General features: G+C 37.7%; 1 protein-coding gene across 2 annotated transcripts in view; it reads left to right on the top strand.

Moving 5' to 3' along the window:
- The window catches only part of LOC106872940 (ubiquitin-protein ligase E3C), a 75,618-nt gene extending 59,596 nt beyond the window's left edge, over window positions 1-16,022 (top strand). For both annotated transcript variants that reach the window (XM_089366586.1, XM_089366587.1), the window contains exons 21-24: window positions 8,441-8,539; window positions 8,676-8,832; window positions 12,640-12,770; window positions 14,724-16,022. In XM_089366586.1, coding sequence (XP_089222712.1) covers window positions 8,441-8,539; window positions 8,676-8,832; window positions 12,640-12,770; window positions 14,724-14,894 — 558 coding nt within the window. In that variant the 3' untranslated portion in view covers window positions 14,895-16,022. The remainder of the gene's footprint in view (window positions 1-8,440; window positions 8,540-8,675; window positions 8,833-12,639; window positions 12,771-14,723) is intronic.
- Window positions 16,023-20,879: the final 4,857 nt, after the last annotated feature.

Consider the following 20,879-nt stretch of genomic DNA (forward strand, 5'->3'; position numbering starts at 1 on the left):
ACCGGGTCTTCTCACGCACAGCACATTTCCAAAGGTCTCGGTCAGTAGTCATCGCCTCGGTGAGGCCCAATGTACGGAGGTCTTGCTTCACCACCTCAGCCCAGGTCTTCCTGGGCCTACCTCTTCCACGGGTTCCCTCAACTGTTAGGGTGTGGCCCTTTTTCACGCAGCTATCCTCCTCCATTCTCACCACATGTCCATACCAGCGCAATCGTCTCTCTTGCACGCCACAACTGATGCTTCTAATGTTCAGCTTTTCTCTCAAGATACTTACACTCTGACGGGTATTCACATTGACATTACACATCCAACGGAGCATACTGGCTTCATTCCTTGCGAGCTTACGTATGTCCTCAGCAGTTACAGCCCATGTTTCACTGCCATGTAGCATGGCTGTTCGTACGCATGCGTCATACAGTCTGCCTTTTACTCTGAGTGAGAGTCCCTTTGTCGCCAGCAGGGGTAAGAGCTCTCTAAACTTTGCCCAGGCTATTCTTATTCTAGCAGCTACACTTTCAGCGCACCCACCCCCACTACTAACTTGGTCGCCCAGATAGCGGAAGCTATCGACTACCTCTAGTTTTTCACCCTGGAATGAGATAGAAGTTGTTTCCTGTTTGTTTACAGTCTTTATTGCACCTGAACATCTGCCACAAACAAAAACTAACTTGCTAGTTAACCTGCCTTTGATGTTGCTGCACCTCTTATGTGTCCATAGCTTGCACCGGGTACATCTTATAGAGTTACTACCTACTCCTTTTCTACATACTGAGCAGGGCCATCTACCTGAAGGGGTTTGTGTTTTAACTACCTTCCTACTTATTAGGATTTTGGTTTTAGCTAGGTTGACTCTAAGGCCCTTCAATTCTAGACCTTGCTTCCACACCTGAAACTTCTCCTCTAGTTCTGATAGTGACTCCGCAATTAGGGCAAGGTCATCAGCATAGAGGAGCTCCCAGGGGCAACCTGTCTTGAACTCCTCTGTGATTGCCTGGAGGACTATGATAAATAAGAGGGGGCTGAGGACGGAACCTTGGTGGACCCCTACCTCTACCCGGAATTCATTGCTGTACTCATTTCCAACCCTCACCTTACTGGCAGCATCTCTGTACATGGCTCGCACAGCTCTCACTAACCATTCTTCTATCCCAAGTTTCCTCATTGACCACCAGATAAGGGATCGGGGGACCCTGTCAAAGGCTTTCTCCATGTCAACGAAAGCCAGGTACAGAGGTTTATCCTTAGCTAGGTATTTCTCCTGCAACTGTCTCACTAGAAATAAGGCATCAGTAGTGCTTTTACCTGGCACGAACCCAAACTGCATCTCATCTAAATTGATTCGCTCCCTAATTAGTTGGGCTATGACCCTCTCTGTAACTTTCATAACCTGATCTAACAGCTTGATGCCTCTGTAATTATTTGTATCTAAAGCGTCACCTTTACCTTTGTAGCAGTTGACTATGATGCTGCTACACCAGTCATTGGGTATGACTCCTTCGTGTATCACCTGGTTCGTAATACGGGTGACTAGGCTATAGCCAACACTGCCAGATATTTTGAGCATCTCTGCAGTGATTCCTGATGGGCCGGGGGCTTTCCCGGTCTTCATACTCTTAATTGCTTTATCTACCCTGGTACTATCAACTCGGATAGCTGGTCCCTCTATTGGGTCGACATACGGCAGGCTCTCTTTCTCCCATTCATTCTCTTTATTAAGCAATCTATCGTAGTGGCATCTCCAGACCTCTTTCTTTGCATCCTCATTTAATGCAAGCGTACCATCATCCATGCGAACACATTTCTCTCCTACAACATCACTATTCTCTCTCCTACACTGTCTTGCAACACGAAATACCTCGAGTCTTTGGTCCTCACGGCGCAGAACATTGGCAAATCTTTCCTTATCTGCTTCCCCTCTGGCTAAATAAACCTGTCGCCTAGCCTCCCTTCTGGCACATTGGTACAATTCCCTGCTACCACCGTTCTTCCGGTCCTTCCAAGCCTGTTTCTTTTGTCTAATAGCCCTGTCTACCTCCTTGTTCCACCACCATGTTACTCTGGGTCGGGAGGGGACCTTACACCACCCACAAATCTGGTCGGTTTCTTTCAACAGGTTGTCCCGCAGAAATCTCCAATTGTCTTCCACGTTGTATGATGCTATATCCCCTTCTATTTCGTTAAATGCTTCAAGTAACTTGTCTCTAAGTCTCTGTCCGTTTGCAGGGTCTTTAAGTTTCCACACCCTTCTCCTCCAAGCCTGTCTAATTCTGGGCACCCATTTTGCCTTGATCCCAAAGTCGCTAACTACTAATCTATGTTGTGGGGTACATTCTTCGCCAGGGTAGGTTTTGGCATTTATAAGCCGCCCTCTTTCCCTATTTCTGGCGAGGATGTAGTCGATTTGGCTAGAGTGTCTGCCGGAGCGGTAGGTGACTAGCAGGTTTCCTGAAGTTGGTATTGCAGACCATAAGATCGGTTGCATCACAGAACTCCAGCAGTCTGGTTCCCTCCTCGTTGCGGGAACCGAAGCCATAGCCTCCATGTATGCCATGGAAGCCTCCAGCATGACGTCCGACATGACCGTTGAAGTCTCCAGCCACAAAGAGAAGGTCCCTGTCACTCGTCGACAAGGTAGTTTGCAAGAGGGTGTCATAGAATTGGTCTTTCAGACCATCTGGTAGCCCCGGTTGAGGTGCATAGGCTGAGATGACAGTAGCTAATCTATGATGAGGCACTAGTCTGATCTTAAGTACTCTGTCACTTACTCTAACGACCTCGATTACCTTATCCACCCATTTCTCCGCTAGAAGTATTCCTACGCCCCCGACCCCGTCAGTGTTCCCTGCCCAGAAAATCTTGTACCTGTGTTCTTTGCCTGTGAGGAACCTCGCAGAACCTCCTCTCCATCTTACTTCCTGGATGCAGCACATATCTACGCGTCTCCGTTCAAGCATCTCAACAATTTCACCAGATCTACCTTTCAGCGTGCCGACGTTGAGAGTGCCAATCCTAACAGTATGGGTGTTGGGAGTGTGGGCCTGTAGCCTGGGAAGGGGAAAAGCAGTGTTGTGTACCTGAAAAGAAAACTTGCAATTGAAAGAATTCATAAGCAAAACAGTACCTACAACCTGCAAACATTTCTCAAACTTAATGCGCTACCCAAAGGTAGGGGAGAGGATGGCCAAGGCCACTAGATGGGTTCCGGGAGACAGCCGAGGATGACAGGATGACAGAGGAATGAACTTCCGGTGGAGGGGGTGGGAGGGCGGGTTACCGTCAGCGAGTAGATAGGGCTCTTAATTGTAGATTTTAAATATTTGAGAGACAACAATGCATAAATCGTAATTTTTAAAAGAGCAATGAATTCTAGGTGAATAGAATATAACGTAGCATGAATTTAGGAAGCTTAGAAAATGAATAAGTATGAATTTAAGACAACAACTGAATTCAATTGAATATCATGGAGAGAAACAAGATAAATAATAGAGGGCAAACTAAAGCGCGAAGGTATGAGATGTTTGAGGCCGTAAATAAATAAAAATCTCTATCTTATCTGCATCTTGGAGACTTCGTCGTAGTATGTCAGCGGAGAGAAGGGATTGAGATAATTTAGAATGGATTTCTCATTTATATATAGCCAGAACCTGAAGACCTTAAGGAAAAACTACGAGAGAGTGAGAGAGAGAGGATGGAGGGGTAGACAGAGGCATGGCGGGAGAAAAGATCATCATCATCATCATATATATATATATATATATATATATATATATATATATATATATATATATATATATATAAAGAGAGAGAGAGGTGGGGGACCAGTCAAGCAGCACATCACGCTGTAATTCTTGGGCTGAGAAATCAACACTTAAAAGCCATAATTTTAAGGAGCGATAAGAATTTTGAATAAAGGAAAATGGGTAGGGGTGGGTAGGTACCGTCAGCGAGTAGATAGGGCTCTTAATTGTAGATTTTAAATATTTGAGACAACAATGCATAAATCGTAATTTTTAAAAGAGCAATGAATTCTAGGTGAATAGATATGTCTGTACGTATTGTCGTCGTCGTTTTACGTCCGCTTTCCATGGGTTGGACGATTTGACTGAGGACTGGTGAAACCAGATGGCTACACCAGGCTCCAATCTGATTTGACAGTGTTTCTGCAGCTGGATGCCCTTCCTAAAGCCAACCACTCAGAGAGTGTAGTGGGTGCTTTTACGTGTCACCCGCACGAGGCCAGTCAGGCGGTACTGGCAAAGGCCACGCTCATCTCGCTCGAGAAACCTCATGTGTCACCCGCACAAGAGCCAGCCCAGGGGCACCAGCAATGATCCCGCTCGAAAAATCCCAGAACCCCACACAAGAGCCAGTTCAGCGGCACTGGCAACGATCTCGCTCGAAGAAATTTCATGTGTCACCAGCACAAGAGCCAGTCCAGGGGCACTGGCAACGATCTCGCTCGAAAAACCTCATGTGTCACCCGCACAAGAGACAGCCTAGGGGCACCGGCAACGATCCCGCTCGGAAGATTTCATGTGTCGCCCGCACATGAGCCAATCCAGGGGCACTGGCAACGCAAATTTTGACACAAGGCCAGCAATTTAGGGGGAGGGGGCAAGTCAATTACATCGACCTCAGTGCTCAACTGGTACTTATTCTATTGACACGGATGGATTTGAACACGGCATTGCAAGTGCAGGCATGGCTGTATTGTTAAGAAGCTTGCTTCCTAACCCTGTAGTCTAAGGTTCAGTACCCCTGCTTGGCACCTCAGGCAAATGTCTTCTACTATAGCCTGAGCCCCAACTAAATCTTTGTGAGAGGATTTAGTTGACAGAAACTGGAAGAAGCTTATTGTTTACATACACATACATGTATATGTGTGTGTGTGTGTGTACCCTTGTCTTGACATCATATGCTTGTTATAAACAGTCATCACCATCATACACGTGATGGTGTTGATTGCCAGTCTTCCATGGAAAGCATGTCTGGCCATGGAGAAATGTTACCTTGCTTGGAGACAGGTAGGGGTTGGCAACAAGAAGGGTATCTTGCTGTAGAAAATCTGCCTCAACAAATTCAATTTGACTTATGTTAGCATGGAAACATGGACATTAAATGATGTCGTGGTGGTGGCTGCTGCTGCTGGTTAATAGAACATTCACCAATCACACAGTGCTTCTAATGATCATTTCCTAAAGAATGCCTTTGTGAGCTAGTGCCCTGATAAAGACTGAGTTCAACAATAATGATTTACTACCAGCTGTCAAATCTGGTTAGTAGTCTCTACTCTATCATCCATGAAAGTTTTGGCTCAAAATTGTTCTTTGGGGGATGAAACCTATGTAAATATCAAAATGTGATCTTTGGCAATAATGGAAATGTTCATAATGTGATACCAAAGGTGGTCTTTTGTGGACTACTGCTCTGTTTATTGAACCTCTGAATGGTGTACTACCTAATGATAGTCTGGAATATTCATACTTAACCATCTGAACCATATACAGCATAGTCTAAATGCACATCAGTTCTGCTGCTGCTTCTACTGCTGCAGTTGTTGAGTAATCGTAGTTCTGCATGTGCAAGGGTAGTTTTTTTATGTATGTCTGGGAGCAACCTGTAAGTCCAGTTGTCCAGAGACATAGATGAATATTGTATTTGACAGGCATTTGATTGTGGCCATCCAATTCCTATTGAAGTGTTTATTTTATAATTTGGTCCTTTTTTAAAAAACAATGAGTTTGTTTAGGGACATTTAGCTTCAATTTTGAATAGGCTGAGCACTTTCGCAGAATCTTCTTCACTGGAATTTGAGGTATTATTTAAGAAACTTTACAAAAGAAGCTGTTGATCACAAAATAGGACAATATATTTATCCTGTCAGTAACTAGTAAAGTTTTCTCAAATGGAGAACTTTGCATTTCAATTTATGTTGTAATATGGGAGTTCTATTTTTAATTGAATTTGTTTCTTATTCTCCAAGTGATAACCTTCTCAGCAGTTACAAGGGATATATCCTTCACTCTCTCGCATTTAAACTAGCCATATCTGGCCCAATTCTCCCTGTTTATGTTCAAACCAGCCAGATCCAATCTCTCACACCTATCCTATAATGTCATTATAAAAACTAAATAATCACACAAAGCTATGAGATAATGCATGAGTAATTCAAAACAATGTGAATAAATCTGTATTGAAAGTAGACCCAGGAAGACGTGGGACGAGGTGGTGAAATTGCTGTGCTTGTGAAGATATGTCAAGCTAAGTGAACTTTTGTCATTGCCAGTGCTGGTGACATGTATTATACATACATGCATAATACATACATGCGTACATACATACATACATACGTACGTACATCCATACATACATATATGCACACATACATACAAACAAGACTATGGTGTTTGATGTTGTCAATATTCCAATGACAGACTATTGTTTCTGGGCTAGATCCGGTAGTCTCTCCATTGGGGAAAAATTCGAAATATAAAACCAAGACTGTAAACACACACACACATACATACGCGTGCACGCGCGCACACACACACACATACACATACACAATTGATATACGTACACGTAAATGTCTGCATGCGCACGTGTGTGTGAGCAATAGATCGATTGAGAGTACTACGTATTTACATGAATATGTGTATGTGTATCTGTGAATGCATATACATACACACATGCACACGTATTCAGAAACACACACATACACACAATTGGCATACGTACACAAACATACCTATGTATATGTGTGCGTGCGTTGTCGATAGGCATTTCTTCGTACATTAATATGATTTTAATGTGTATGTGCATATATAAGAGTATGTGCTCATGTGTGCATGCATAGACACACACACATACACAGAAACACAAAGAAATGCACACACAAACACACACATAGTCATATACTAATGCATATAAATTCAAGTGCATTCATGGCACTTGCGGCAGTGACACATAAAAAAATGTTTACAATCAGTAAAGTGGTTGATGTTAGGAAAGCATCCAACCATAGAAACCAAGCCAAAACAGATGATTGGAGCCTGGTACAGCTCTCCAGCTTACCAGTTCCAGTGAAACTATCTAACTCATGCCAGCATGGAAAACAGACGTTAAATTATGATGACGATGGTGATTATGGTTGTGGTAGTGGTGAGAGATAGAGAGAGAGTAGATTGCTTTTCCTTGTTGGAACAAGATAGATAACTGTCACTTGTCTAACAGCATAACAAGAACATTCAAGACACATAGCATGGCATAAGCACATAGGCGCAGGAGTGGCTGTGTGGTAAGTAGCTTGCTTACCAACCACATGGTTCCAGGTTCATTCCCACTGCGTGGCACCTTGGGCGCCTTGGGTGTTTGTGTGTCTGTGTTTGTCTCCCCAACATCGCATGACAACCGATGCTGTTGTGTTTATGTCCCCGTAACTTAGCGGTTCGGCAAAAGAGACCGATAGACTAAGTACTAGGCATCCATTAGGTAAAAGCTCCTTGAACTTTTTCACCCCGTTATGCTTTCAGAGTACCCTCCTCCACTGCTATCAGGTCACCTGGTTAACAGAAGTTACCAAATACTTTCATGTTAACATTTAATGGAAAGAATTTATTTCAGTGGTTCTCTGTTAACTATGCATGTGCAATTTGCCAGAAACAAAGCTACATACTGTGCCATACTGGAGAGGAATTCCATCTGATTGGCAGCAGTTGCCTGCATCAGATAAAAGGAATCATGAATTGTACAGATTTTCTGAAAATCTTGGAGAAGACATGCCAAATGTCATTTGGACCAGTCATGAATTTTTCGGCATGGTTGTGATCCAAACCATACTCCAAAAATAATCAAAAGATTCATCGAAAGACAAAAAGAAATCTCGTTACTGCAGCTGCCAGCACCCTCTGCAAATTTGTATCCATGTGACTGTTGTAAGAAGTTTACCTCCCAACCACATGGTTCTGGGTTCAAACCCAGTGTATGGCACTTTGGGCAAGTGTCTTCTACTACAGCCTCAGGCTGACCAAAGCCTCGTGAGTGATTTTGGTAAATGGAAACTGAAAGAAGACTGTTGTGTGTGCGCCTTTATCTCTGTGTTTGTTCTCCTCCTACCACATGACAACCAGCTTTGGTGTGTTTACATCCCTGTAGCTTAGCAGTTTGGCAAAAGAGACTGATAGAATAAGTACCAGTACTTTAAAAAATAAGTACTGGGGTTGATTTGTTCAACTAAAATTCTTCATGGCATTGTCCCAGCATGGCCGCAGTCTAATGACTAAAACAAGTGTAAAGGTAAAAAGAAAAAGATAAAAAGATCCTACTTGTTTATATAAACTACAATTTAAAATCAAAATCAATTCATTATAAATTTTATGGCTACTTTGGTTTCTTTGTTTTGTTTTTATATTTTGTGATTTTCTTTTTTATATTTGTTTAGATTGAGGAGCTAAAACCAGGTGGCAAAGACATTCAAGTAACTAATTATAATCGGATTGAGTATATCCATTTAATGGCAGATTATAAATTAAATAAGCAGGTCTGTGGATTTTGCTTAATTATCATTTTTATTTTTTTATTTTTTTTCAAATTATTAAATGACTCAAATTTTTTGTGCCTAGAACAATTTTCACTTTGATTTCAAAATGTCATGAACTTTTTTGTTTCTTCTTTAGATTCGACCTCATTGCCATGCTTTCCGATTAGGTCTTGCTAATGTAGTCAATCTGGAATGGCTGCGTATGTTTGATGAACATGAACTGCAAGAACTGATATCTGGAGCCAACACACCTGTGAATCTCGAAGACTTAAAACAACACACTAATTATTCAGGTTAGTTTCTTAATTATGTTCTTTCACTCTTTGATACTGCTTTCATTTTTGAAAGTGCACATACATTAACTACTGCTATCTTGATTTATCTTGGTTAATAGGAAGAATCTCCATCGATTTCATATTTTGGCACAAGGCCAGCAGTTTTTTGTGGGAGAGGATAAGTCAATTACACCACCCCCAATACTCGACTGGTACTTATTTTATTGACCCCAAAAGGTTGAAAGGCAAAGTCGGCCTCAGCAGAATTTGAACACAGAATGCAAAGACAGACAAAATGCCAATAAACATTTCACCTGGCATGCTAACGATTCTGCCATTTAGCCACCTTAAGAAAAATCTATATTAAGTGTATTATCTCAGTGCACCTGTCTGGTGTAGGATTTTATATATATATATATATATATTGATGTGTAAAGGTAAGATCCAAGGATCAAGGTATAGGAACTTATTGAACTTCAAGCAATCCATAGAGGATATAAAAAACAACTTTCAGGAAAAATAGTGGTTTATTGGCACAGAAGGTTGAGAATTTTTCCCATATTGAAGTTCGATAAGCTGAAAAAAGTTAATTTTATAGTTCACACTTAGCAACAGGGATTGTTGTATCTGCGAATAAACAGCCAAAATTTAGAGAATGGAGTAGATAAAATCCAGGCTACATGTTTCATAGCTAGCGAAACCTTGGAAGTAGTAAATTATCCCAATGAGGGGCAGGCTGCAAGCTACTTTTCAGGCCAAGGATACCTTAATTATCTGAAGTTTACATTGTCATTAGGAGATCCCATGTAAACTCGTTGGGGATTCAACTGAAATACAATCAATTCATTAGGATCTCCTAATGACAATATAAACTTCATATAATAAAGGTATCCTTGACCAGAAAAGTAGCTTGTGGTCTATCCCTCATTTGGATAATATACTATTTCTGAGATTCCATTAGCTATGAAACATATGTAGCCTGGATTTTATCTGTTCCATTCCCTAAATTTTGGATGTATATATATACATATATATATATATATATAATATGTATTTTTTTATTTTTTTTATTTATTTATGTGTTTCAGCCAAGTGGCTGCGGTCATGCTGGTGCACCACCGTGAGGATGTATATTATTTATTTGCAACATTCTGTGTTGATGTATTTCATGGTCATGTAGAGAAAAATAGCTTTTGTAATGAAATTTATATTGGAGCAAAACTATGAAAGAGAAATTATATCTCATATTTATTTATTTCTTCTTCTTCTTATTATTATTATTATTATTATCATTATCATTATTATTATTATTATTATCATTCAGAATCATTAGCACATCAGACGAAATGCTTAGCATCATTTCTTCTGTTTTTATGTTCTGATTTCAAATTCTACCAAGGTCGACTTTGCCTTCATCCTTTCAGGGATTGATAAAATAAGTACTAGTTGAGCACTGGGGTTGATGTAATCAGCTGACACCACCATCACACACACACACAATTTCAGGCCTTGTGCCTATTGTAGAAAGAATTATTTAGTCCAAGAAAGCAAGGCTCATAACTCTTAGAGTTTCTCCAGGAATAACAAGGCCGATGACTGGAGGGAGCAGTGACATAGTTGCAGCCTTGAGAAGTATTGGTATAAGAACATTATGGAAGATGAGATATGATAGGGAGAACGAGGTGTAGGGAGTAAAATGAAGAAGAGATATTTCAGAATTTTCTGGTCTAGCAGATCAGAAACCTTGTTGTAATGGTAAAAAAAACTCGAAGGTAAGAGCTAATGATTATAGAACAGTGAATGATGATTTACTCCTCAGTGAGATGATTTTCTTTAATGCAGACTTGTGTCTTTGAAGGGTTTGTGCATATAATAGCTGAGTTATTTCTAGACCTGAGTATTTAGCTAATGTGAGGTGTATTTGTACCTTGTAGAGGGTCAGCAACTTCACAGAGCTGAAACAAATTTATTTTAATATGGGGTATGACCGCCTTTGACAGTAATTACAGCTTGAATTCTATGAGGTATGGACTTGTACAAAGTTTGAATTGTTTCCAAAAGAATTTTTGTCCATTCTTCAGCTAAAACAGTCTCCAGTTCTTGTGATGATGGTGGAGGATATCGACTCCTTACTTGTTTTTCTAAAATGCACCATAAATGTTCAATAATATCAAGATCTGGGGACTGTGGTGGCCAGATAAGATGTTCAACTTCACTAGAATGTTCTTCGTGTGTGCCATTTAGTAACAACTTTAGCTGTCTGAATTGGTGCATTATCATCATGAAAGATTACGTTTCCCTCCGAAAACAGTTCCACAACCATAGGATGAATTTGATCAGATAAAATGCTTAAATAGTCTTGACTATTAATTCTGCCATGAAGGGAAACCATTGGGTTGGCAGATTTCCAAGATTTCCCAGTTCCTCACAGATCCTCTTCCATGTTTAACAGTTGGAAGAAGGCAGTGTGGATCAAATGCTTCTTTTGGCTGTCTCCACACGTATACTCAGCCGGTGGTCGGAAATAAGATAAAGGATGGCTCATCCAAGAAAATAACATTCTTCCACTGCCCTAGGGACCAATTCTGTAGGTTTTTACTCCACTCTAAATGCTTTGCAACATTTGTTTTCGAAAGTAGTGGTTTTCTGATTGCAGCCCTCCCGTGAAATCTGGCTTTGTGCAGCTCCCAGAAACAGTTTTTGTGGAAACTGGGTTCTTGAGGTGGTCATTAAGCTCTGCAGTAATTTTGGGAGCTGTACTTTTGTGATCTTTTCTAGCAATTCATTCACGTAAGAGTCCAACAGTCCTTATCTGAAAGTTTTGGTTTTCTTCCGGAGTTTTGTTTCAACGAGGAGGTTTTTCCCTCTTTCTCAGAGGCTGTCATTACTTTCAAGACAGTACTTCTTGATACACCAAACATTTCATTATGCTACTGCCTGCCATACAAGCACCAGCAATTTGACCTCTTTGAAAGTTCGATAAATCTGTCATTTTAATGAATTTTGATTACCTTTTTCTTATGATATCTAAAAAGAAACAGCAATTTTAGCAAGACATATTAAGCAACACTAATAATAAATCAAAAAACATAAAGATAAACAAGCATTTGATGGTTTTATAGATATTTCAAAATTATGAAACTATGATGCTAGGTGTTTTCATTATTTTGTCCAACCCCTGTATATATATATATATATATATATATATATATATATATATATATATATATATATATATATATGTATGTATATATATACACACACACACACACACACACACACACACATACGTGCAAACAATGTGGAAAAAATTGTACTCAAATACCAAGGGTAGTGTAATATGTTTTATTATAAAAGCTGCAAAATATTCACAGAACTGTTACTCGGTGTTTCACATTCTCATTTGTCAGGCAGTTGCGATGAATACTGTCTAACAAACGGGAACATGAAACTTTGATCAGCCTGAGGCTGTAGTAAAAATCCCCTTGAAGACACCATGCATTGGGACTGAACTTGGAACCATGTGGTTGGGAAGCAAGCTTCTTATCACACAGCTATGCCTGTGCCTATTAATCACCAAATATTTTCATGTTTTCTAATTGAGACCCAAGGCCAACTATTTTGAGGGAAGTTGTTTAGTATCAACTTCAGTACTTGACTGGTACTTTATCTTACTGACCCTGTAGGGATAAAAAGCTAAGTTGACCTCTGTGGGATATTCTAGATATTAATTTTATTTGTTGATATTTTCTAATTTTGTTGAAGTAATTGTTTACATTTATGTTATGTATTTTTTGTTTCTAATATAATATTTTTCTGTTGCAGGGGGCTTTACTGCTGAACATCCTGTGATAGAAATTTTTTGGAAAGTTGTCTATGACCTGACTGACCAACAACTAAGGCAGTTGTTAAAATTTGTAACTAGCTGTTCTCGGCCACCTCTGCTGGGTTTTAAGGTAAGCGATATTCTGAATTATTAATCTTGTAAAATAGTTTTGTTATCTCCTTTTACTCTTTTAACCTTTTAGCATCTAAACCAGCCATATCCAGCCTAAATATTCAACCAGTTATCTGTTCAAATGAACCAGATCTGGCCTCTCGGACCTGCCCGACAATGTTATTCTAAAAATAAGCAATCACATCATTGAAATCTCAAAGCTGTGAGGTAATGCATGATTAAATCAAAATAATATGAATAAATCAGCATTACATTTGCCAGATTAATCTGAATGCTAATGGATTAAATCAGTTATCCACTTCTGCATGTATTGAATGGATTTAACAACATTGGACATTTATATATTGGTAGAGCAACTGGATTCACTTGTTCGACTAAGAAGTAGGTATGAAACATATTAGCCAAATAGACTGTTGTATGCAGCTATCTTGTCTGGGAACATAATATGATGGCTACAGCAATAAGGTTTCCACTCAGCAATATGATACAGCACCTTTATACTCTTTTACTCTTTTACTCTTTTACTTGTTTCAGTCATTTGACTGCGGCCATGCTGGAGCACCGCCTTTAGTCGAGCAAATCGACCCCAGGACATATTCTTTGTTAGCCTCGTACTTATTCTATCGGTCTCTTTTGCCGAACCGCTAAGTTACGGGGACGTAAACACACCAGTATCGGTTGTCAAGCGATGTTGGGGGGACAAACACAGACACACACACACATACACATATATATATATACATATATACGACGGGCTTCTTTCAGTTTCCGTCTACCAAATCCACTCACAAGGCTCTGGTCGGCCCGAGGCTATAGTAGAAGACACTTGCCCAAGATGCCATGCAGTGGGACTGAACCCGGAACCATGTGGTTGGTAAGCAAGCTACTTACCACACAGCCATACCACAACTATTATCATTTTTAAAATATGTATTTTATCAAAGGACATGCATCATTTGATAGTTTGTAATAACTAGTTAAAGAAAACCAATAGATTATTAAAAAAAAAAAATTATTTTTTTAATACACATGCATGATGCTCTAGAATTCTAGCTGAAGACTATCTAACTGAAAAGTTATATAATTGTTTAAGAGATTTAGTGCAAGAAATATAATGATTCTGTTCTGAAATGAAAAGGTTTTGTTAGCAATTAATTTTAATCCTAAAATGTAAGTCAATAAATATATTTAAAATAACATGCAAAAAATTTTTTTCTAATTTTTTAAATTTTTGTCCCCATTTTGTAAGTTTAGATTTAAATCAGTTAAAATATCCAAAGAAAATAATTCTATTTGGTTGGGAGAGAAGTTATGCATGTGTGTGGTTATATATTTTTATGGAAGTAATATTCATGTTTATACATATATACATACACACACACATATGGATGGAGAGGTGGGAAGGGTTTAAGAGTCTATACAAATCAAAAATTATAGTTAAAAGAGTAAATATAAATATACTTTTGTGCCTTGGAAAAGGCACAAAAGTATATTTTACAGAATGTTTAATGTTTTTGCTACTGTGAATGATTTAAAATATAACCAGTTTTGATGTATCCATCTTATCAAATATATAAAAAGGAATTTCTCTTTGACTTCCAAAACAATTCTTTTCAATATTTGGCCAGCATGGAAGGTGGACGTTAAACAATGACTTTGTGTTTTTGTGTCACCATGTCTTTACATCAGGTGATAGTAGTAAATGAGTGTCATTGTCACGCAAGCAGTGTCATTCATTTTCAGTAATCCATGGAAATACCCCTACCAATGGGAAAAAAATCCTATTTTGAAACAGATGGAGGGTGGGGACAGGAAAGGCATCCAGCCATAGAAATTCTGCCTCAATATACTCTTTCTGACCCATGGAAGCATGGAAAAGAGAATGTTAAAGTAGTGATGATGATGATAATGATATTTGTATAAAGATGTGCCATTATTTTTCTTTTTCTAGGATTTATATCCAGTCTTTTGCATCCATAATGCTGGTACTGAACTGGAGCGCCTACCCACTGCTAGTACATGTATGAACTTACTGAAACTTCCCGAGTTCTACAATGAAGAGGCAATGAGAAGTAAATTACTATATGCAATTGAATCAGCTACAGGATTTGAACTCAGTTAAACCATGCTCTTGTAATTCTTAACAACTTGTCTTCAACACTGACTACTCCAGACTTCCTTTTATTTACTTTTATCAATTTTTTTTAAAGTAATCTAGGACCAAAAATCCAGAGTATGTGCTAAAATTGAAGTAACCTGGAATATTTTGTTAGAGAAACATCTAATATTCTTAATACACATCTTGACTCTCCATTTGGAAATAATATATTTCTTCCTAAGGATCAATCTGATAACAGCTATTAGGAAAATATTTAGATTATTGCAGCTCTCTTCATTTTGAACACACACACACACACACACACACACAGAGCAGTTTCAATGGTTCTTGTTCATATACTTTTGTTCTATATTTATTGTATGTCACTTTTCTTTGAATTTTCCCTTTTTTTCGTTTATTTTTTTCTATATGTAATTTGAACCCTGATAAGTCTTTTAAGCATATTTTTTCACACCTGTTAGAAAAGCTAAGAATTCTATAAATTTATTAATTTAAGGTTTTACATGATTAAGTCTCTAAAATAAATAAATAAACAAAAAGCAACTAACTAAATTAAGACATACAACTTACCTAGTAAGTCATTGATCTAGTCTTTTTATTGATGACACCTATTAATAATAGTCATCATGAGAGTTATTCCTTTGTAAATACACCTAAAAAGGTTGACAATAATACATATTGTCCATATCTGAAATTGGTTATTTTTGACACCATTTGTGAAATAAGATTGCATATAAAATTAGAGGTTAAAAAAAGAAAAAGACATTTCTCCCCCAACACACATTTTTCAGCTTTTTGATTTCTTAGAAGATATTTCATGATCAATAATTACTCTTTGAAATCAATACAAACACCAAAAACTAAAAAAGTTTGTTCAGTGTAGCACAACTGATTGTAATTTTTACAGTTTTGTTTTTTAATTGAATGGTATTGTAGTTGGATTCTAAATGAAAATCATATAAAATGTTACTGGACTCTGCAAAAATCATAAGCCTGCTTTGTTTCTTGTCTGTCCTGTTGTTGTGAATTTACTTGAAATAGAAACTAGTGTTTTATAAACATATGCTTCACAGAACTAAGCATACATTTATTTTTCATGATCATACTCAAAATAAATGTTTTAATTAATCACTATTGACTTCATCATTATTGTTCAAATTTATTATTATTTTTCAAATTCTGAACCTGTGTTCTGTACATGTTTATTTAAACAATGGTTATAGAAAAAGAGTATATTTTAATGCCGACTGTTTATTTATCTCTAATGTTTAAATGAAAAGGTTTAGAAATATCAAATTTTCTCATGGACAAGTTGACATTTTCACAAAAATTTGCTTAACAAAATCTATTAATTTTTTTAATGGTAGATCATAAATGTTTTTAATAATCATTGAAAAAAGATGCTAATCTCAGACGAAATATCAAATGTTAGGTGGTAACTGTCAGCTCTTTGGGGTTTTTTTTTTTTTTCAGTTTTTTTTCTAGCAAAAGTTAATTAATATTGTCTATGTGTTTAGTTTTAAGGAATATAACAATCATTGTTGATGTATAAAAGAAAAAAATAGCACTCCGTCAGTTATGGTGACACGGGTTCCAATTGATCCAATCAACAGAACAGCCTACTAGTGAAATTAATGTGCAAGTGACTGAGCATTTCACAGACACATTGTACCCTTAATGTAGTTCTCAGGGAGATTCAGCATAACACAGAATGTGACAGGGCTGGTCCTTTCAAATACAGGTACAACTCATTTTTGACAGCTGAGTGGACTGGAGCAACGTGAAATGGAGTGTCTTGCTCAAGGACACAATATACTGCCAGGAATCAAGCTCGCTATTTACGATTGTGAGGTGAATACCCTAACCACTAAGCCACATGCCTTCCTGTTGATATATAAGTTGATACTAAAAATGCATAGGATGAGGAGTTAAAGGTTCATTACTAGGTAGAAACACTAAAGTGCATCCTTGAGGAAGACACTGAGCATAATTAAACCCATTTGAAAATAGGTACCAGTTAATTAAGTAAGTGCTTGAAGGTTAGTGAGAGATTTGATAATTATTTTTACATGAATGAAATATTTTATATAAACAGCTTTTATATATCACTGCGTTCTGAGAAAGGGTTAAATGCATTGATGAACAATGAAAATGTCCAACATTTTAGAAGCTGAGAAGTTGAGTTTGTTATTTTAGCAAAAGATAAACCTTGATTGAGCAGACCTTCAATCAAAAGGATCCCAGTAATGACTACTTCATCTTTTCCAAGACCATATTCAATGTGTTCTTCCTTTTTTAAGATGGTACAGTGTGACTTGAAGGAGATTTGGCTTCTCTTTCTAACAAACTGAATCACCACATGAAGGCTTTTGGCCTGGCTAATTGTAATTTAGTTACTCTGGAAAATTACTTTAGGTTATTTAGGATTTCAATTTATCCACGTATACTGTTATTAAGCAAGCAAATGATATAGAAATATGATTACCTATCACTGAGTGGTTGGTAAAACAACTTTGTGTAGTCTGTCACCAGATATGGACAAAGAAATCAGCCTGATCATTTATCAGACAAGTTGATTTTTAAACTTTTGTTTGAGAATTTCTGAAACACCTATTTCAGCATAAAGTAGTGTCTCTGATAATAGTATTTTCATTCATGATTAAGTTTACTGATTATATACCAATCACTATCCCAAAAGAACAACAAATTACCACCCTCACATACAGTAGAATAATAGGTATTTAGTTGAGTACAAAATGTTCAAAAGGAAAAGAATCTAATCTAAAAGTGAAAATGCCAATTGACAGTTTCACTGATGGCAAAGTTTGAAGTGATAATTTCAGCCAATAACTGTACTTACTTTTGGATTAGATATTTTTCCCATAATATTTCATATCTTTCACTTGAATTTTGAACTTATTAATTCTGTTGTATTTGACAAATTGGTATTTTTGCTGTTGCTGATTATATAAAATTTCTCTTTTTTACAAATGTAAAGTTGGTTTCAAATTTTGGCACAAGTCTAGCAAGTTCAGGGTAGGAAATAAGTCAATTACATTGACCCTAGAGCTCAACTGATACTTATTTTATCAACCTTGAAAGAATGAAAGGCAAAGTGGATCTCAGCAGAATTTGAACTCAGAATGTAAAGATGGCAAAATGCTTAGCAGCATTTTGCCCAGTGCAGTAACAATTCTGCCAGCTCACTGCCTTTTTTTCAAATGTAATATTACCATATTTTCTGGCTTACAAGTCGACATAGTATAAAGTGTGTGTATAAGTGTAGTGTAAGCATGCCAACATCACTATCTTTCCAAATTCCATTTCATTTCACTTGGAATTTTTGATCCTCCAGTTTTGTCATGGTGTATAAGTTGCTTTTTGGCTGTAAATTTTGGTCTGAATAATTCGATTTGCATGCTGGAAGATATGGTATATTTCAAGCTTTCTATCAAAATGACAGAACCATTCCCATTATTTTGTTTAACTTTCAACCACAAAGAACCCCAATATCTCTTACAAGGACTGGCCTTGTGATATATTCAAACAAGATCAGCAATAATGATCACTGATATAACTGTATTGCCCTTCATCTGGAGCTCCATTCAAAACTGGATTGTGAAGCAGAATTCTAACACATGAAAATGTAGCTAAACTGAATTCAATAAAAAGTCAAAGTTCTTCAGTCTCTTTACTACACTGGTTACTAGATAAGGTTCTCGTGTTGAACTAATGCTTTGTTATTTTATGATTCTACTAATTGACCCAACTCAATGCTTCTTCAAGTGAGATACTTCATAGTGTGTGGTACTGGACCAGTAATTGCTCAAACAGAAATGTAGTGAGGCTTTTTGGAGATGAATCATTAATTAGACAAATTGAGTGAGAAGAGAGACCATTGGTGTAGCAATCTGGGAGTTGTTGATTCATGGATATTTGATAAGGCTATAGAGCTGTAAAGACATGTTTTTGGAATTCATTATTTGGTACCAATAATTTGTGAAAATATTGTCCCTGATAATGTGGTTTGATCAGATCACTGGACAGCATACAGCAATAATGGAGGAGATGATGGACTTTGGCATTGCATTAAGGAACACTAAATCCAAAGAAGTGTCTTTGTGATGATCTATCCAACTTTTGCAAGCAGGAAAAGCAGTTGTGAAATAATGATACAATGTACATGGACGAAAGGAGGAGGTGTGATAGATTCACTCTTTCCCCTTGGGCTAGAGGCCACATAGAAAAGTATCCCAATGGAAAATTTTTTTTATTAGAAATTAGTGTTTATTTTGTTTGTATAAAATTTCAGACAAATCAGTCCTTCTGTTCTGCAGTAATACCACAAATGTTTTGGGTTGCCTCAAAGTTATATGAGACGAGACCAATATTCCTTGCAAACAGCCAAGGCAGTGTACATCCTCTTATTTATTTTTTTATATTTATATTTTTGTGACAGTTTTATTATTAGAGGAAAAAGTTTAACAAGATCCATTTACTTTTGTAAGCTGTATACTCAGCTGCATTCTAAAGGTAGTTGACACCGAGATATGAAAATAGATCCAAGGGAGTGAAGAAAGACTAGAGAATCAAAAATAAGTGCAAAGAAGATGGTACAGAGTAAACTTTTTTTTTAAATGGTTAAGATTCATGTAAATTAGAAATTAATTACACTTTAAGTTATGTGGACAATGAGCATCTCTATAGAAGCCTTCCAAAAGTGACCAACATGCTCTGAGAATGACTTCTCCACATGTCCGGTCATTGCATGCAGCATGAAGAGGCATTAAAATTTGTTCTTTGGGGAGCCATAACATGATACCAACCCCTGTGAGAGATATCATCTGATATTTATGATCAATCGGAAGAAAGACAGAATTTGATTCTTATCCACTTACTGAAGGTTGTGATGATAGATCAAGATGCTTGACAAAATTGCTTTGTCTTCAAGGAGCAGGTGAGAGTTGGCCAAAGTAAGTAATGTGGAAGAGTAATTGAATATACAGTACCAGACAAAATATCCAGCAATATACCACGCAGTAGGATCGAACCCGGAATCAAGTGGTTGGGAAGCAAGCCTCTTACTGCACCAGTGTCCATAAAGGATATAGCTCCTTCCCACGTCATATGGACTCATAAGGCTTGTTTCTCAGTTCCTGTAGTGTATATATTCCCCTATGGATATGACGGTCTGTCGAGTGAATTGGAGCAATGTGAAATAAAGTGTTTTGCTCAGAAACACAACACACTGTCCAACCCAGGAGTCAAAACTACAATCCAACACCCTAACCACTGAATTATGTGCCTCCATGTTTTAAGAATTTTATGTGTATTAATAGATATCAAACAGACTCTGTTTTAAAAATGTACGATGCCAGAAAGATCACAAGAGGGACCTGTCAGTCTTGTCAGTTTATAACATCTCCCTTTCTGGTTCTGTTGCTGAAGGGGAGATAACCACTCCGAAATGCATGCATGTCTGCAGTGAGATTTTCTCCATAACAAAACATAGTAACATGTTATGGTTATCTTTTTTTTTGTTCTGTTTTTTTAATTGTTTCAGCTCAGAGCTGCGGCCATGCTGATGCACCGCCGTTTACAGATTTTCAATAGAAATTATAGCCAGCACTGATTTTTTATGAAGTTTCTTATCAGAAGATGTCATAGGCACAGGAGTGGCTGTGTGGTAAGTAGCTTGCTTACCAATCACATGGTTCCTGGTTCAGTCCCACTGCGTGGCGCTTTGGGCAAATGTCTTCTACTATAGCCTTGTGAGTGGATTTGGTAGACAGAAACTGAAAGACTGTCGTATATATGTATATATATGTGTGTTTGTGTGTCTGTGTTTGTCCCCCCCAACATTGCTTGACAACTAATGCTGGTGTGTTTACGTCCCCATAACTTAGCGGTTCAGCAAAAGAGATCGATAGAATAAGTACTAGGCTTACAAAGAATAAGTCCTGGGGTTGATTTGCTTGACTAAAGGCG

This window comes from Octopus bimaculoides, chromosome 19, assembly GCF_046866305.1.
Source record: "Octopus bimaculoides isolate indiv1 chromosome 19, ASM4686630v1, whole genome shotgun sequence".
NCBI classification, from domain to species: Eukaryota; Metazoa; Mollusca; class Cephalopoda; order Octopoda; family Octopodidae; genus Octopus; species Octopus bimaculoides.